Below are 19,445 nucleotides of genomic sequence, written 5' to 3' on the forward strand. Positions count from 1 at the left end.
TAATGTTCTATGACATTAAAGAAGTCTTTATTGCCTAATTTACTCATGAGTCCCTTTCCTACATTCCATGAGATAACTTTAATTTTAAGGTTATCATGACACGGTAGTACGCCACTCTCCGCGATTCCCTATGGATGTGGGGCCGGCCTAGCTTCTGTAGAACTCGCGGGAGCACTTCCGGTATTGCTCGTAGCTACCGCGTCACCAACTTCAGAAGCGCGATGTCTTTCGTGGTTACTGACTGTCTCGGTCTCATGTAGTTTACCGTTCACATACAGCTTGTCCCTAACAAGCCTCACAGTAGCTCGCTGATCAGACTCCTTAATGCGTTTCATGACCGGATACAACTTTCTACGCCGTTCTTCGACATCCGATGGAAACTGTTCATGTATCCCATACCGTGTTCCTCCAAGTTTATATGAGCTTCTTTTGACCCTCAAGAGGTCCTGATAGTATAGAAATCTGGCGACGATCGGTCGGTGTCTGCCACTGATATGCCTACCAAACCTATGCACATTTCCAAACTCAATTTTGTCGCGGATGTCCAATTCTTTATCAAGAAAGTCACGAAGCTTGTGTTCAGTCATCTCGTCCCTTGACTCTCCACCTAGTCCCGTGAAAACCAAATTATTTTTCATAGAACGACATTGCAAGTCAGTGACAGTTTCAGACAGCTTGTCTCGCTCATCCGTAAGCTTTGTCATCCTATGATTAATTAGGTCAATTTCATCTCGTTGATCACTCAGCCTTTTGGATAGATGATCTGTCTCAATATTCTTGCTCTCAATAGACTCACATCGGCTATCAATAAGTGCAACTGCTTCCTCAAATTCTGTCATTTTCTTTTCAAAATCATTTACTCTTCTAATAGTCTGGGATAGGGTCGTATCAATGTTCTTTACTTGTTGTTCAATTACGTCAAGTTTTTGGATTTTTGTTACAAGAAAATCTAACTTTGAGTGAATTGCACGTAAATCGGCGCTGCCAGGTAATGGTGCTACTGGAGAAGACGATGCTGTCGGAGTTGATGCACAGGGGGCTGGAATGGTACATGTATCAGGGTTAGTGCCTTGTGGGTGTAAAACCTCATTTGCTTCCTTCAAAATCGTACTGACCGAGAGAGTGTCTACACTACTGTCACTGGTGTAACTAGTATTGTTTTTTGTCTTCTTTCGTTTTTTCGATTTGTTACCCATTGTAAACGATCGAGTATAACTCTAGCGCGGTAGACCGTGACGAAAAATTTTGTCCATAAGTCCAGCTTACCTGAGCACACAGGTAAAAATCTATTTATAGCACATATATGAAGGCGAGTGAACAATGCACGTACAATGGCAAAAACTTCGAATGTAGGACATGCGCTTATAAATTGAGATAATGTGAAGTTACAGAGGCTACCTGTTCATTAATGTCCTGTAATCCACCAGTACAAGTTTCGTGAGTGAAATCGCTGAATTCCATAGTAAAATCCAAAAGAATCTAGAGCAGGTGAAAAAACAAACGTCCAGCACCATCGCACATGCGCAACTATGCCACACCAGCTATGCAAAAAACAAATGAGTAAATTATATTATAAGGATGCAAAGACAACAGGAAGATGCTGCACGCTATGAACACTCTTTATTCAATTTCAACTAGAAATAAGGACGAATGCTGATAGTATATGGTATCGGTATATATCTAAACCGATATACTGGACATTGTCAACACAGAATGCTACGCATTATATGTGAGAGACTAAAAGTTGACAATTCAACCATATACAGAGACGGTTAAAAACATGCAATAAAAATAGCTTTGAGCTAGCTATCACAGAACATCAATACTGATATGGTTGTATGCTGAGCACCGGCTTTATAATTGATATGACTTATATTACTTAAGATATTCGGAGCTATACAAATTGATAAGTACTTATCATGCATTCTGCTAGTCAGATAATATATAAAGCTTTATTCTTTTACACAATCACACAAGCATATTATTATAGAAGAGAATTATAACAATCGCACTTAATAGATGTTTTGACGTCATTTAAAAGCTTTCAGATCTAAACATTCAAGAAACATACCAATGTATGGCTATGACATTGTTTTTAATAATCAATTTTGACTCCAAATCTATACGATATGGGTATACGTAATGGATGTTAACCGAAGAGGAGGTATGCATTGGTATACCAACGTGGGTACGCGCAGGTTGTGAATCCTGAGCCGCGATGCATACCGACTCTGAGGTAAATATCCGACATACCGCAGAGCCGAAAGTATATGCGGCGAAATAGTCGAATTGTTAGCGAGTCAGTATTTCGGATGAACCAGGAAGTGCAGGTCGACTTCGAAACCTTGGATCAATGTTGTTTTTTTTATTTTTTTTTTTTTTTTTTTTAGTAAAAACATAAACGTATTTTCCCAACATAAAATTTGATTGGTTAACTCAATCGGAACCCTTCCCGCGATACACATTGCATATATATACATGTAGGACACAACTAGCGACTGCAGGAGGATACTACTTCAAGTCAACATTTAAATGAAGATATTTCATTTTATAGAAAAAACTGAACAACGAATAATACAGTCTACGAATATGGAGTTAGTTGCTTTTCAAAATACAGGTGTATAAAACTAATTATTATTTAATAACATTGCATTCAATGAGAGTGCGTATCATGATTTGCTATCAGAAATGTATTTTCAATTGTGAAAACGTAATTAATTAATCGCTTGTATTTTGTGTGTCTTTTTATAGATTTATATTAATAATACGCTAAAAAGAAATAAACTTTTTAAAAACTGTGTAATGTGTGCTATCTTTATTTTACCGTCAATTTTACGGACATACATGTATAAAATATATTTTCCGAATATCATGATGTTTTTGTACACCATACGCGTATTATATACAAAGGCGTCAACTTTACTCTTGCGATTTTTAAATAATGATGCAAGGAACCTTCGTTTTCGCAATATTAATTTTATGTGCCACTGTGATCCAGGACCCATACAGCCTTCCAATGTAACAAACCCCTGTGGTCTTACCCATGTTCCATACCCTACAGCTATGCATGGACGCTGGCTGATAACCAAATACTAACTCGCGTATGTGCTCGAAACAGGTTAGTATTCAAATACTAAACTGTACTCGTGCATTGTAACGGGCAATACATTCAATAACAACTCCAATCAAACAAAGGAGCTATGCAGTAAGTATATGGGAAGCTATAAGGCTCACATAGGAAAATCTTTTTCGGGATAACAAAAATCCTATATGTGGCGGCCGCCACTTAAATAATCATTATGTGTGCTATAATTTACTTTGTGGGCGTAAATACACTACCGTTCATTTTTTTTACATATAGCAAGGAAACCAGTGAGATAATTCTATAAAATATACAGTTTTGGAATATATGGCACATTTTACTCAACAAAACACTCACATGTACTAGCAGTGCTTTAAAAATAATAGGGAATACACAAAGTGTATTGAGCACGACAGATGAAATGATATTACATCGCACACAGAACAATGGTAGTGATGGGTCATTGCAATTGATAGAATACTCTACATATATATGTATATTAAATTCAAGTTCAAGAACAAAACTGACACCAGTTGTAACTACGTTGTATACTGTTTATCATGTGTTACATTGTCTAAAGTATCAGAGATTGACGTCGACTTACTCAATAGACTAAAACATAATAAAATGAGGTAGACCTACTTATGAGTTTACCTTAATACATTGGTTGGCTTTCTCTAGATTTTTTCCAACAACGGGAAGGTAAAGATGCACACTATGTTTTATGTATATCTACGAAGGGCATATCTATGCACAAAGGTCGTCTAAATATATACATCAATAACCATCCATTCCGAAATTCGATAAGTCATTATTTTAAAATAATGTATCGAAAACAAACCACTTTTAAGAACAAATAAAAATGATATGCGCTACAATCACAGCCAATGATGAATCAATGTTGCTTTAGAAGGGTTACTATTTGGTCGATAGCGCTGTTATTTATATCACATTCATACAATTCGTTGTCGTTGTTGAACACTATGTCTAGAATGCCTCCCAAATGTTGTACAGCATCTCCTGTTAAATGTTCCCTGGTGGGTGTGATCAGTGATATGTTTTCCTCGTCGATGTAATGGAGAGCAATAATGTATGTGTCCGCATTACCTGTGTAAACAAATGTTTTCAAAATATTCAAAGTGAGCTGAATTCATATAATTTTATAAAAGAGTTTTCTTCCAACCGAATATGTCTCAATAAACTGATAATGTCTATAACATGGCAGGTTTAGAAGATATGTACCGTATATAAGATTTTTTTTATCAAATAACTAAGTATGTTACATTGGCCATCACAGTAAATATAGAGTTTAAGTTATATGATAGTTATAATCATATTATTCTCGCTCGGTAATTTTTAGACGAGGCACTCGCTTAAACCTCATTTTTCAATTTCATGATTAACTGACTCAAGTTTGATAAACATGATAAACAACACTCGATTGTTCGGGAACGCCTGCATCTCTCTGAAGTTGCTCAAGCAACGAGCACTTTGGGCTGGATTTATTTGAAGAAATGGTCACTATTGTCATATCATCGACGCTATATCATGTCATTGACAAGACTAACGTTTAAATTCTGATTGATAGTTCGTAACTTTTCTTCATTATCAATTACGTATGTTTAACATTTTACCTAAGCATCGCTGTCTAAAAGCAAACATACCTTTGATTCCTTGTATAGCGGCCTGCACATAGGTATTTAGACTGATCACAAATGACAGGCCTTTGGTTACATTTGTTGTACTAGTTAACACAATGGAAAAGTCGATATTCTCCAAATCAAAAATTCCTCCCAGCATCCTCTTCAGTTCCTTAAACACCACATCAGTCATAGGCTTGTCTATACCACTCCGATTACCGCGACGTACCTTCATAGCTGCATAGGGAATGAAAGAAAAGTGAATTTGATTTTTTAACTCTTTAACTAGTGGGTTTTTTCGTTTACATAATCATCTTCTCATAAAAGTACAATTTATGCGAGTATCGCCAAAAATAAGTGAATAAACTTGTTTTAAAAGTAGAGGCCAAACGATCAATCTTTGTTACCAAAGGTAGATAACTCTGTATTGAAAATTATCGCAACATCAATCATTCATTCATTCATTGCTGTGCCAAAGATACTGGAGAATACTATTTATATTTAACTCCCAAACGGGAAAATGCAATTGTTTCTGCTTTATTTAAATATAACAATAATCGGGATTCATAGATGTTTGGTTTTATTAGTTTAATGTCCTATTAACAGCCAGGGTCATGTAAGGACGTGCCAGGTGTGTTGGTGGATAAAACCACCGACCAGCGGTCAGTACCTGGCAAATGCCCCTAATAGGATTCGAACCCGCATCCCAGAGATGGAGGGCTCGTGGTTATATATTGGGACATCTTAACCACTCGTCCATCTCGGCCCCGGATTTATAAATAAAACAAAATAAAGAAGAACTCGATACTACCTATGGGTCTTCTTCCTAGACGTGGTGTATCTACCGAAGCTTTTTTCAATTTGTGTGTCTCTTGCTCTTTTACACCTTGTCAAAACACACAAAAATGATAGATAAGACAAAAGAAAAGAAAACAATTGAAACTGGGAAAGAATATAAACCCAACATGTTTTCAAATTTGTATTGATGTTCAATGAAAAGGACTAATGGCACAGGGGAGCAAAATTATTTATAACGCGTAGATATGATGAAGTAGCGCCGTATATAAGCTCCAAATATGACACGAACTGCCTTTTAAAAAGGTTGTATTGGTACCACTAAAACTCACCCAGTTCATCCGTCAAGCCTTCGTGGTCTTTTTTTAAGTCCCTCAAGTTCCGACGATGTGTCGTCGTGATAGCGACGTAGAGACTTTATCTCTTCTCGATGTGACTGTCTCTCTCTTTTCAGGCGCGATATCTCTCTTTCGTAGCTTTCATTGTGGTTCCTCTCGTACCTCTCTCCTTTCCGCATTTTGGAGAGATCCGAACTATGATCGTCTTATAAAGAAAATGAAGAATTAGGAAGAGATAGACGTACGCTTCATGTATCTGTTATCGAAACAAATGTATGGTCCCCCTAGTGTAAGAGTTAAGAAGACTGTTGCATTGCTTCCAAACATAAATATTAAAAATACATATTAAATATACCAGCAAGGAAAGGAGGCGTCAATATTATTTATATTAGATATGATGATTGTATAATGCATTAATATAATATTTATATATTAAATAATAAAAATGTATTGTACTTACCTAATTCTCGCATCAGTCTATCATTGTCTCTCTGGAGATCTCTCATTACTGATTTCATCTCCTCATTTGTTCTGTGGAGATGATCGTTTTTATCCTGCAGTGTCTTTCTCTCTGTATGTAACTGTGTAATCTCCCTTTTAATTGATGTGCTGTCTTTTTGTAAAATGGCATCACCTTGATCCATGTTCAGTCTGTCTGTAGTGTCTCCTGGTGTGGAGTTGACACAAACACGACATCAATTTAATATAAACTGATCACTGTGTAGAAGATCCTTTGATTTCGTTGATTCTATTAAATCACGATTATGCATGGATGCTGTCAACATTATTCTATATTATTTTCCATAGTCTAACAAGATAGTTACAACCTATGAAATAATTTGAAAATTGTCAACAACGATAAAAAAATCAAACATACTTCTCTTGTTAAACAGATCATTTATCACAGTTATCAGATCGTTTATTTTGCATGGCAAATATGTCTTACATTCGTAACCAGCAAAACAAAAAACACAATAAACGTCTCTGAGAGGACCCAGAAAGACCTTAAAAAGTTTTAAACAAATTTCTAAGCAATTGGTTTTTCTTCGTTTTATCTTTGTTTGGTATTCAAGGCCTAGAGAGTGACTTCTGTGGTATAAGATCGCGTGATTTCTCTTCTAATTTTAAAGTTACATTTCTACGCTTTAATTGTGTTATGCCCTTAATTATAAATGAACCCTAATGCAATTCCAATATTTTTTTTTCCTTTGTAAATGCCTTTAATATGACATAAAAGCAAACTTTTCCCGCTATCATTTCTTTTAGACTATACATGATTTGCCGTCTAAATAACTACAAAGTAATTAGAATACATGTGAATAATACCTGAATGTATTGCCCCGACACCTGTTTCTTTTTCCTTGACAGGTACAGCTGAATCGCCATCCTTCTTTGTCTTATTTATTAGGCCCGACTTTTCTTGTCCAGTGTGCCGCTCTGTGGTCTGAGTCTGACGTCTCTCCATGATATCGCCCTCCTCCCCATTATCGTATCTACCACCAGGTGCGCTAAAGGTGTCTAATGAAACATTTCACCAATCAATTATAATGTATTACTAATACATGTGTTTTTACAATCACAACATGACATTACATATCATTTTTTAGTCGTCAAACAAAATATTCATATTTACATTATTCATTTTTACATTAGGACACAGTTCAATCATATTATACGAAACGTATGAAAATACTATAGTGTAAATTACCTAAGGATCGCCTCTCTATATATTGGCTGTTTTCCAGTGCCCTTTTCAGTTCATGTATCTCTCGTTCTTTCGCACCTTTATAAAATGGATAAAGTAACATTTCAGTAAATGAGTTGATACATCGGTTCTTATCTTTATGACATAAACAAAAAATTAAAAAAAGATAGATTAAGTTTTCATTTATTTCTTTTATTCTCCTTACCAAGTTCTTCTGTCAGCCCATCATGATCCCTCTGTAAATCTCTCAAAGACGATTTAGTATCATCGTGGGCCCGACGTAAAGAGTCCATCTCCCCCCTGAGAGACTGCCTCTCCCTCTTCAGGCGTGATATCTCTCTATCGTATTTATCGTTATCATCTCTGTCGTATCGATCTCCATTTCTCATTCTGGAAAGCTCCGAGTTGTTGTTGTCTATTGGTAGCAAAAGTATGCATTGGTCAATGAGTGAGAAAATATTTTTATATGAATAATATGCAATTGTTAAGTTTTACATAGAGTTGATAAAACATGTTGGTTAAAACTTGAATTATTATATCATTATAATACCGTTATAATGTAAAATGTACATTAACTTATGTGTGCCTATCATTCCGAGTGACAGACAAAGTAACTATGATAGGTCAAAATAGATAATGTCCTGATAAACTAGTGTACCAAGTATAGCGGGGTTGGACTGGGTCGAGCATCGCTGACCAGGGAGGCAGTAGCTATAACTCAATCGGTAGAGCAAACCGGCTAGTGTTCGGAGGCCCTGGCTTCGAATCGCGGTTGGCTACTTCATTTTCACCTTTCCTGTTACACTATCTTTATCGTTCAAATCAACTTTATTGTAATGTCCATCTAATTACACGGATCCAAAATCTGACAATGAAGTTGTTGGACACGCATAGGAGGATAACTATGTTATATGCATACACGTATTGAACAATCTTTAGCATGTTGCAAGCCAGCAATACTTACCTAGTTCTCGCGTCAGTTTATCATTGTCTCTTTGGAGATCTTTCATCGCTGATGTCACCTCCTCGTTTGTTCTCTGTAGTTGATCATTTTTGTCCTGGAGTTCCTTCTTCTCCCTTTTCAATTGTGTGATAACACCTCTGAATTCGTCGTTTTCCTTTTGAACGATTGAAGCACCTCGCTCTATCTTTTTCAACCTTGCTATCGTTTCTTCTGGAGTTGAATCTATTTAAAAGTTTGCTTGCCTATATCATATGATTTTATAAGTATGCTAACAATTTTTTATGAAATGGGTTTTTGAGTTGTTGTTGTGTAATTCTTGCTTGGAACAAATTTAAGTTTTGAATATATTGATTGTACGTATGCTGAAGGTAAGGTAGCTTTTTGTATCCTTTTTATCACTAAGGATAGTTTCGGTACTAAAATCGCACCATTGGGTATCCACAATGAAAGTTCATATCATAATTTAATCATCAAAAAGTAAACTGTCGACTGAAAATGCCATAAAGCATTGTTTTCAATTTAATACAGACATACATTTGTGAAATCTGGAAATCTGAGCGGAATTTGAAACTTTGGATGGCAGTATCAGAAAGTATTACCTGCAGACACTTCTTCACTCCCTATCCCGCCATTGGTATCAGGCGCCGCCGATACATTGTCGCTTTGAGTCCTGTTGATTGGTCCTGACTTCCCATGACCGGTTTGTCGTTCTGTCGTCGGGACTTGTCTCCGATTCCTTAGATCACCCTCGTTCTCATTTTCATATACGCCCGTCGGTGCACTGGAGGTGTCTGAGATAATGCTCAATCAATTATTGACATATCATTGCCATAGGCCAAGGATTAGAGTAGTTAATTATCCAAAAATATCCAAAATATTTAAAACAATCATTTAATAAACAAAACGACAAGTCAATCATAAGTAAGTAAGGCGATTTGTTTGATTTGCAATGGTTGATGTTTACTCATTGCAATACATTATTTCTCAATATATAATTTAATCAAATTAAAGTATAAGTTAATTTTTATTTACATAACTGTAACTAAAACTATTGATTTTAATGAATAAATGAATAGACAAATGAACATGTTGAGGACCGACATCATAGTACTAAATATACATTAAGTGACACATACAAGAGTCGGCATGTCGCACCCTTACATCCGCCGACTCGGCTGCCTCCCTCCTTGTTCTTTCCTCGTCCAGTAACTCTCGGTGCTTCTTGACGTCGTCTTCGCTCCTATCAATATCACGGCGAAGTTCTTTGTTACGACGTTCACTAGAATCGAGATCAGATTGTAAACGTTTGTTTTCAGATTGATATCGTCTAATTTCGCGTTCATACTTCGCATTGGAGACCGCATTTCCAGGCATGGATTTTGCCTTTTTGATATTTTCATCCCTTTCACTCTCAACCTTCTTCAATCGTTGCTTCAAGTCAAATAGTTCTGTTTGTTTTTCTAATAACTGCTTTTTAAATGAATTTTCTAATTCCAAAATTTGTTGTGCATGATACTCTTCTTGTGTACAGTACTCTCCCTCACTTTGGTTGTCCGTTTGGGGGTGTTCTATTTGCATAAAGACTTTGGTGATCTCGTTTACGATCTCCTGGCGCTCTGGTGGTAACCTTTTATATTTTGGCTTCTTTTGTAAGCTACTCTCTTCTGAATGTAGTTCTTTATATTTCGAATCAACAGCATTCTTGCAAGATTCACATAGCACCTGGTCAAAGGCAGTCTTTCCTTCATTTAAAGCAACTGATACATTATCAAGTTTGTGTAGATTCGTATTTAGTTCATTGATATTCTTCTTAACCTCGAGTTGTAGGTCCTGGAAAATATAAAAAGATTTTAATTTCAGAGTGTAAATTTCTCCTGGATTTAAAATGCCCTATATGCATGTACATATATAATTGACATATATAAAAGTAAGCTGGTTAACAACACACCATTTATATAGTAAGATAACATGTAGTTGCAGTAGTGGTATAAAACTATGGTATTTGGTGAAAATCCATTTAGTAAAGATACCATCAAAAAAAATTAAGGTGTTTGAACAACACCGCATATTAATTTTAAAACACAAGTGATTTATTTTTATGTTTGTTTCAATGTCATGTGGAACACTCCATTCTGAATATTCCAATGGTTACTATCACTGTCGTTGTATAGAGGAATTGAACTGCGTCATTCATCGGTAGATAGGAAGATACTTCGGTAGATCATTCGGCTAGTGTTCGGAGGTCCCGGGTTCGAATCCCGCTCTGGCAGCTACATTTTCTCCTCTCCTATTACAAAACCCAACTAAAGTACCCAAGGCGATGATATAAGGGTCGTATATATCTCTGAAGACGTACACAATAGAAGGAGAAGTGTAGCATGATTGGATATAGTCGATCCTTGGTGAAAAGTTAACTCATTCCTTAGAGCTATCGGCTAGTGCTCGGAGGTTCTTGGTTCGAATCCCTATCTGGCCGCTACATTTTCTCCTTTACTGTTACAGATATCTATAGTAATCCAGGGAATACACTTATGCATGCAGACATATATGATGTTCATTTAGAATTTCCAAAGGGTTGACCCTGAAATAATGTATTACTACACCAGGATGGAATCAATATCACTAATTGTATAGATATCACTGCACTCGTATTAAATCCATTTTACACATTGACAGAATCCCATCTATATCTTCACGATAAGCATTAATTTCATATGAAATAAGTTTTCTACGATGTTTTTATTCTTTCACATCATTATCTTATAATCAAAAGGTAAATTTAATAAAAGAAAAAAAATACCTTTAATATTGTCGTGGCATCTGCCTTATGCTCCTGTGACCACGACAAATCCATGTTACCAGAGGAGAAGAATAACCACTTCCCGGGGTATTATACAACTAAAACAAAACAATCAGTATGATTCTTACCTAATAAAGAAATCATATGGTAATACATAAGTGGATTGGCCTAATGCCAATTAGAGATAGAAGATAAATAAACCAATATACTGATAGATGGTTTTGTTCATAGGATGTTTAGATTACACCAATCTCGAATTACGCGTAATCAGCACACTATATAGGTATTGAAGAAAACCTCAGTATCGATAATTGCAGAAGACAGGAGTATCCAGCATATAATCATCGAGCTATGGTCAGCACCTGGCAAATATCTAACGTATAACATGAATAACAATATTAACTTCATATGGAGGCATGTCGTGGAACATCACACCCCTAAATTGATGAATTACCGACGTAAGTGTAAACGAAACGCAATGAAGTGTTATATACCAATCCAAGAAATATGAACACATATACAAATCATCCGTTATGCTTCACTGCGTCTAGCATTACTTTCACTTAATTATCAGTCAAACTTATGTTGATATCTCGTTCCCGAAGACTTTTGATAAGAAGGTCCATCACTGCTAGCATTTCGATCGAATGATGTTAACGCTTCAGTACAGTCGTGTGTACGTCAACTTTACTTTCATCTATAACAATCCATTAGAAGATCATTGAATAATAGTGAATTGGTACGAAGCATATACCAAAGTGTATAATGTATATCCATATAGACGCAGTATAACAGCACTGTGAATTCAATATCTATTCCTATATATACATGTCAGCATGCACTAACTCCCATGACCTCGATAATGTGAATAATAAAATAACCACTAACCCAAACGGGACAAAAAGACGAGTACGCCTGAACTTGTCAGAGCGTAATATTATATACCAGTCGCCTGGTAGTTCTTCAATCAATACACTATAAATAGGTGCATTCAGGCATGGCGATATAAAGCAAACCCAAGGCACGCAATGTCACTGACAACAAAGACGGTTATCAGGACTTTTTAAAAACATACTGTATAGGAAGAAAATGAGTGTTCTATATTCATTACCGTATATTTCTCACAAATACTGTTAGATAAATTAACGACCTGATATCTTTTTTATATCTACAATTTCCAAATGGTCATAAATTTGGTTTTAAACGTTGTTTCGACTTGTCATGTCTCCTAATACACTGTATATACATAGAGAACACTCTTTGACTGATATATCGATTTTGCACACATGCTGTATATTAAATCAAAGACATGGAATGGCGTAAAACATATTTTCAAAGAAACCTGATATCCACACCTGCAATACATGTTGCTATATTAAGTAAGAAACTTTTCACTTTCTTTTCTGTTCGGTTTTCCTTGGGTCTGCATGTGTTACATAGTTCTAAATAAAACGATTTCACAATAATTTCCTATTTGGTTGATAACATATATAACTTGTAAATTGCCTGTATTCTATTTTTAACACAATATACCACTCGGGTTGCAGTTTAGAGATAACTGTCTTTTCAGTAGGACGTGAATGCCATAACTGTATAAAATTGTTACCCCTAGATATACGTTATCTCAAATCGTACTTACCGGTCCACCGATTTTCGTGGACCTTCTCCTTTCCCGAGGTCGACAGGAGATAGCCAAAGACTATACCACTGAAAGGTAAGAAATTTTATCAGGGGAGGCTATCCTTTGACATAACATATATTCAGTACGTGTGTAAAAAACGGGAACTGCGCTAATGTATAATGAACATAATTACGAACAGCATTATAATTCGCTTACGGCTATTTAAAAATGGACGTCTTCGTTAGAACGAAACCTCCGTTATTTAGCTATATTAATTTCGTCTCGTGTAAGGCGTCATGTTATTGACAGTATATACAGATATTAAAATACTAAAATCCACAAACTAGCTTGTTTATTAATTTGTCATTATGTAATGTCCTGACTTCTCTTACACCCGTTATGCTTTTAAAAAAAGAGTACTCAATTTAAAGAACGAAAAACAGTATTTAGAACAATAACAGTATCTCAACAAAAATAATGAAAGTGTTTTGAACACTAATACTTGAAAAGGTAAAATGAATGGTTTATCGAAATCAAATTGAAACAAGGATTTTTCTTAGTTAATTTTCAATAGTTATTTCTCCTGCACAGATCAAACACTCAATACGAAATATGGATATTCCTACTTTCGGTTCTGTTAAATTATCTGTTTCTTAAAATAGATTTTTTTTATTTCGTTTGTTCAGTGTGAGTGTAGTTTAAGCAAGGGATATCGTGTATACAGGTGTGTATCACATAATATTGATGAGTATACAGACATTAGTTACATTAAATCATGACTGCATTTACATATATAGCTTTGTGAATTATATTTCTTGTGTATAGTTATGTTTTAAACAGCCTAAACACAATATCCATCAATTATTTTGTTCGTGTTTGCGTAAACTGCCTAACACACACTTTTCAACTATTTTGATTTCTTTAAAGGTTAAATAAATTATTTATAGAAAGTAAAAAGACAAGAGAAATTTGCTTTCGTATTGTGTTTGTTGTGTCTGTAGGTGGTTTGTCTATCATTTCTAACAGAAATAGGACAAAGCCACGAAGGTAAAATACGACGTATGGATATCCATACTTTCAGTTCTGTTAAATTGCATGTCTCCTTAAAATAGGTTATTATTTTAATTACATGTATATTCAAGGCTTTTTTCAACTTATTAATAAATACAGAATTTCGGAGTATAGCTTTGTGATATAATTTGGTTGTGGGTAGCAGTATGGCTTAGAATGAACTTTTATCCTTGATATATATTTGAACAGTGTTTACATTATATATAACGGATATTAATTTTATTGCATTTTTAGCCATTGAAAATGATAAACGAGGAAAACATGACAGAATTTACAGAAACGGAACAAATGACGTTTCGAAATATGATTGGGGGTGGTCCAAAATCGTTTACAAAACTTTATAGTGCAAAAGAGGACGGAATCGACACGACAATATTTCACCGGATGTGTGACAACAAAGGGCCGACCTTGACATTGGTGTACACCAAAGCCGGAGAAGTTTATGGAGGGTACACTTCCGTCAGCTGGCAGTCGTATTCCAACAAACATGTCTACGACAGTCAAGCGTTCATTTTCAACCTCGGTAATGAGGAGGATGTGCCAATCATGTTTCGCGTACAGAATCCCGAGTCTGCGGTGTTATTGGACGAACGTAGAGGACCAACCTTTGGAGGTCGTCATGACACCAGTACGGTATTGGACAAAAAGAGAGGACCAACATTTGGAGGTGGTCCTGATATTAAACTACACATTGAAAAGGAAGATGGCGAAGATGAACTAATGCTGCAGATTTCTCTAGGTTCCTATCTCCGTCGCGATGAACGCGTAAAGAATATGGTTATCTTTCGCGTACATGGTATGCTATCACACTAAACTGTTTTAATCAAAATGTAATATTTTTATAACTTGTCAACCTTTGATATTGTATCAACAGACTAAGATTAATAAAGATAATGATTGTAATGGAAAGAAAACGCCTCGTCATTTAATGTATATTATTACTTTTTTATATGTATATTATTACTTTTTTATATGTATATTATTACTTTTTTATATGTATATTATTACTTTTTTATATGTATATTATTACTTTTATATATGTATATTATTACTTTTTTATATGTATATTATTACTTTTTTTATATGTATATTATTACTTTTTTATATGTATATTATTACTTTTTTATATGTATATTATTACTTTTTTATATGTATATTATTACTTTTTTATATGTATATTATTACTTTTTTATATGTATATTATTACTTTTTTATATGTATATTATTACTTTTTTATATGTATATTATTACTTTTTTATATGTATACGCCTCGTGATTTAATGTATATTATTACTTTTTATATACATTGTGTATATTGGTTAATGTGGTTGATATTGACATATAAGCAATAATAGTAATAGTTCATTGTTGTTGTTTATTTGACTTCAGACGTACCACACGAATTACTGGAACTGCAGTGGAGATCTGAGCCAATATTTGATGAAGAGGTAACATAATTTAAACATGTTTCAACTAGACAAAGAAGGAGCCTAAATGTACATAAACATTAAATCATAATCGTATAACTAAGATTTTAATTTGAATATATAAACAAAACCGAAATTGCTGCACATGAACCTGTACCTGCAGTGTCGACCTTATTTTGTTGTTATTAGTATCTACAGACCCTGAAGGACGAAATTGAAGACTATTGGCCACTTAAAGATATGGGCGTGGCCGAGGAAGCCTTACAACATGTTAATATACTGTTCATCGGGCCAGTCGGAGCTGGAAAGTCGAGCTTCCTCAACTCGGTAGAGTCATTTTTTCGCGGTCACGTGACAATGACTGCAGGAGCCGGAAGTAGAGACAAAAGTGTTACTTCGGCAGTAAGTATTGTCTTTCATTAATTATATTAAATATCAAACTTTTCCCGTGTTATTTATTCAAGTTATTTAGTTCATTGACGTGTTGTGCAAGAAGTTTTAAGATAAGATGATAAAAGAATGCACTATCAAACGTTAGAGCATCGTATTGGAAATAAATATTTCGTGTTTGAAATCAATCCACCTGAATTACAAATATAACCGTTTTGAAAAAAAAATCTTTTGTCGCCTAACTTTGAAGCATTAAACAATAAAGATAACGTCAAATATATGTAGTGTTCGCTTTATATTGCATCCGTATGTATCAACAGGACTTTTCTTATCTATTCTTATTGATTATGCACTTATTGATAATTGCTCCTACCTACATTTGATTTGCAGTTTCGTCGGTATCGAATCACTGCCTCCGACAACAGACGTGCCTTGAAGTTCCGGCTGTGCGACTGTAGAGGGTTGGAGAACGGCGTAGATTTCACACAGGACATAGAGTCCATTCTGGAGGGGCATATGCCTAACAACTACGTGGTGAGTGAAGAATGGACCAAATATTCATATCAAGACATTTGTCTCGCTGATCGATTGACAACAACGAAATGAAAATCAAATAATATGTTTACTTTTTTAACAGATAAACACCACGTCTGCATTGAAGGGCAACATGCATGGCTACAATAACAAGCCGAAACTGGAAGACAAAATCCACTGTGTTGTGTACGTTTTTGATGCCGATGCCCACAGTGATCATGCCGACATCCACGATCCATTCATATCTGCCGATGTTAAGAAACAAATCGTGACAGTTCAAGAGAGTGCAGACCAAAAAGGTATCTAAATTCAAACCAAAAATCTCTTTTCAGAATCTGAAAATCTGAACAGATTCTGAAAACAACTACCCAGAAACAATTTTATAACAAATAAAGTAAATACACCAGAAACAGTTATGAGAGTTGAAATGGAAGAACAAGTATGAAATCAGAAATAAGGTCTTAGATCATTGCACAATATGCGCCTAATGCCATTCGATGAAAATCTATCTTTATCTATTGATATTTTTTCTCTTATAGGAATTCCTCAGCTGATTTTGTTGAACAAAGTAGATAGGGTATGTAAATTAACACGAGAATCCACGTCAGCTGTGTACCGGAGTACTTTAATCCGAGAGAGATGTCTAGATGCTGCTGAATGTCTAGGTCTGCCGCCGATGACAATACTGCCGATGAAGAACTACTTTATGGAGCCTTCTACTATAGATGAAATCAGCATCCTCGCCTTGTACAACATCCGACAGATGCTTCGCGCTGCTGACACATTCCTCCGCGTCAATCATCTGAATGAACTTCGGACAGATAAATATGAAGCTCTTTTCTAAATATGGAAACATTACTGATTGACTGTTATTGCCAAAATAATATCATAGAAAAGAACATCAGATGATGTGAAGTGGACTGCAAGAGTGATTTGTAAAAGATATGTGAATGAAGATTTATCATTGAAGTTATATATTATTTGGTTACCTCAAATGCATATTCAAAGCAACGACCAAGAATATTATGTTCACACAAAAGGAAGAAAACAAAGAGAAACTATCTACATACATTATGCTCTTATGCTTCTTTTCTAACTTTCATTGAGATTTTTAAACAGTGAAAAATAAAGAATAACATAAACACTTTAAAAAGTATATGGGATGTTGTCCGATCACATGCGTAACTAGATCACGGACCTGAATGGGTTTTTTTAACATTTTGGTTTGTATTCAATCATTTGTAAGGCTTTGTAAATATATAAAAATGCTTAAACATTTGTATATGTGTTTGTATCATACGAAACGAAAGTAGAAAAATGATAGAAGGAATGTCCAGACGATGGCGAATTCCCACCTATATATTGACCATTTATCCGATGATATATCTTGTGCTTGTTCTTTTGAAAATGAAACTATATCCCACTACTTTCTCGAATGCCCTTTATATGATCAACATAGACGTTCCCTGTTCACCTCCATTAGTAATTATGCTAATCATAACCATATTGATACCAATATTCTTCTTCAAGGCTGTCCTGACTGTGACGGAACTATAAACAGACAATGTTCACCTATATATTGGTAAATCAAGACGTTTTAATCTCTATATGCTTTAAATTAGCCCTGACATAAGCTTCTGAAATAAGCTTTTGAAATTTAAAAAAAAATTATGCATTGTTCACTATATAACTTTTGATTAATATTGTATATATTCTACTCTAATTATCCTCTGACAAAGATATATATTTGGAGTATTTTGTTGAGCATTGTTGTTTTGATACTGTTACTTTGTTTTGATCTATATACAGCATATACATATTCTATTAAAGTATGTATACGTGTACATTTTCAATTATTTTCAAGAAATTAAACAGTATTGAGAGCAATGACAAGTGTATATATATACACAATGACTGTCATTGTCTGTCAATATCTGGGTGTGGTCTAATATAACATGTTCTTGTAATAAAATAATAGCTGTATTTATATTATGTGTGATGTGTGAATGGAGTATGCAAAAGAGTTATCTCCCTTTAATTGTTGTAAAATTTTCTTTTCAAAACTTAAATATAATATCTATAACTGATGTAAGTTTAAACTATTACTTTTGCCACCATTGGAGAGAATTTATAGAGGCTTTGCCTGTTATTTAATCCATTTGACTTGAAACATCTTTGTCAATAAAATTTGTTGAAATGAAACGATGGCGAAAATTCCTACTTTCAGTTTCTATTTTAGTAATATAATTGATTACGTTATGCAATACAGAGAAACTGTTTTCATTTTGTCCGACATCTGATCTGAAATAAAAAAAAATCCGCTATTATCAGGGATTATCCACTTTCGGACATGAGAAGTTGACCATCGGAATACAGGGAAGAACAAGTATTTTTAGGGTAAAAAAGAAAGTTATGAGGAAAGGCAGATTTTTATTTATATAAAAAAAGTAAACATGATGAATCACTTTTGATTTTGTTAAGATTATGAGGAAAATAATTATTGCATATTCCATGAAACCCGGCTTCGTGTTGAGCTTTGAATCTATTTATCACATGCACTTTATCATTTCCAAAAGTCGGTTGAAAATCGGTTTCTCCTGGCTTAATATATATCTTTCGAGCATTAGGTGCATATCACTAATGATATATTCTACCGATATAAAGAAAAGAACATCATGTGCTCAAGAAAGGATTCTTTGCATGTAGACTGGATACTCCCTGATCAGAGCAAAAATAGTAGACTGATCACATAACAGATGATAACATAATTATCAGCCAATGAAATTATCCGTTACAAGCAAGATTTAATGATAGTTCAATAACAATACAGGGAATAATGATTTAGATTACAATCTCACTGTGTTCTAAAATTCTTCATAAATTTATTTCTTTTGTACTTTGTAAATCGTTCCACACATTTCAAAAATACAACTCATGTGTCTTTTCACATTTTGTGTTTGAAGGCATTTGTCAACTGCTTACATGAAAAACTAGAGTTGTCTTCTTGACATGAGACTATCAATAAATACGATAAGAGAAATTGTATTTGTTCATTTGGTTTGGTTTTATTACTTTTAA

General features: G+C 34.6%; 2 protein-coding genes across 3 annotated transcripts; one reads left to right on the forward strand and one right to left on the reverse strand.

Annotated features, from left to right (window-relative positions):
- Positions 1-1,603: 1,603 nt before the first annotated feature.
- LOC138318224 (putative leucine-rich repeat-containing protein DDB_G0290503) lies at positions 1,604-13,061 on the reverse strand. Its single transcript, XM_069260423.1, is given in 14 exon segments — positions 1,604-4,189; positions 4,747-4,959; positions 5,534-5,608; positions 5,850-5,898; positions 5,900-6,060; positions 6,316-6,522; positions 7,182-7,373; positions 7,564-7,638; positions 7,766-7,975; positions 8,525-8,746; positions 9,124-9,315; positions 9,661-10,354; positions 11,325-11,422; positions 12,964-13,061. Coding segments are annotated over 13 exon segments (2,556 nt in total). The 5' UTR covers positions 11,379-11,422; positions 12,964-13,061; the 3' UTR covers positions 1,604-3,977.
- On the forward strand, positions 12,857-19,412 carry LOC138318225 (interferon-induced protein 44-like). 2 transcript variants are annotated; one of them, XM_069260424.1, is made up of 7 exons: positions 12,857-13,038; positions 14,251-14,812; positions 15,406-15,464; positions 15,633-15,845; positions 16,224-16,367; positions 16,471-16,666; positions 16,907-19,412. In XM_069260424.1, exons 2-7 carry the CDS (start codon positions 14,260-14,262, stop codon positions 17,209-17,211), a joined length of 1,470 nt encoding a protein of 489 aa, XP_069116525.1. In that variant the 5' UTR covers positions 12,857-13,038; positions 14,251-14,259; the 3' UTR covers positions 17,212-19,412. The 2 variants fall into 2 exon arrangements, with proteins under 2 accessions (XP_069116525.1, XP_069116526.1); XM_069260425.1 differs by lacking the exon at positions 12,857-13,038 and adding an exon at positions 13,590-13,669.
- Positions 19,413-19,445: the final 33 nt, after the last annotated feature.

This window comes from Argopecten irradians, chromosome 3, assembly GCF_041381155.1.
Source record: "Argopecten irradians isolate NY chromosome 3, Ai_NY, whole genome shotgun sequence".
In the NCBI taxonomy this organism is placed as follows: Eukaryota; Metazoa; Mollusca; class Bivalvia; order Pectinida; family Pectinidae; genus Argopecten; species Argopecten irradians.

Bases quoted from the DNA above. Each gene is read 5' to 3' on its own strand.
- LOC138318225 (XM_069260424.1), top strand. From the start codon at position 14,260: ATGATAAACGAGGAAAACATGACAGAATTTACAGAAACGGAACAAATG. The intron at 15,465-15,632 runs GTAACATAATTT...TGTTGTTATTAG, and splicing joins AGCCAATATTTGATGAAGAG to TATCTACAGACCCTGAAGGA. The intron at 16,667-16,906 runs GTATCTAAATTC...TTTCTCTTATAG, and splicing joins AGAGAGTGCAGACCAAAAAG to GAATTCCTCAGCTGATTTTG.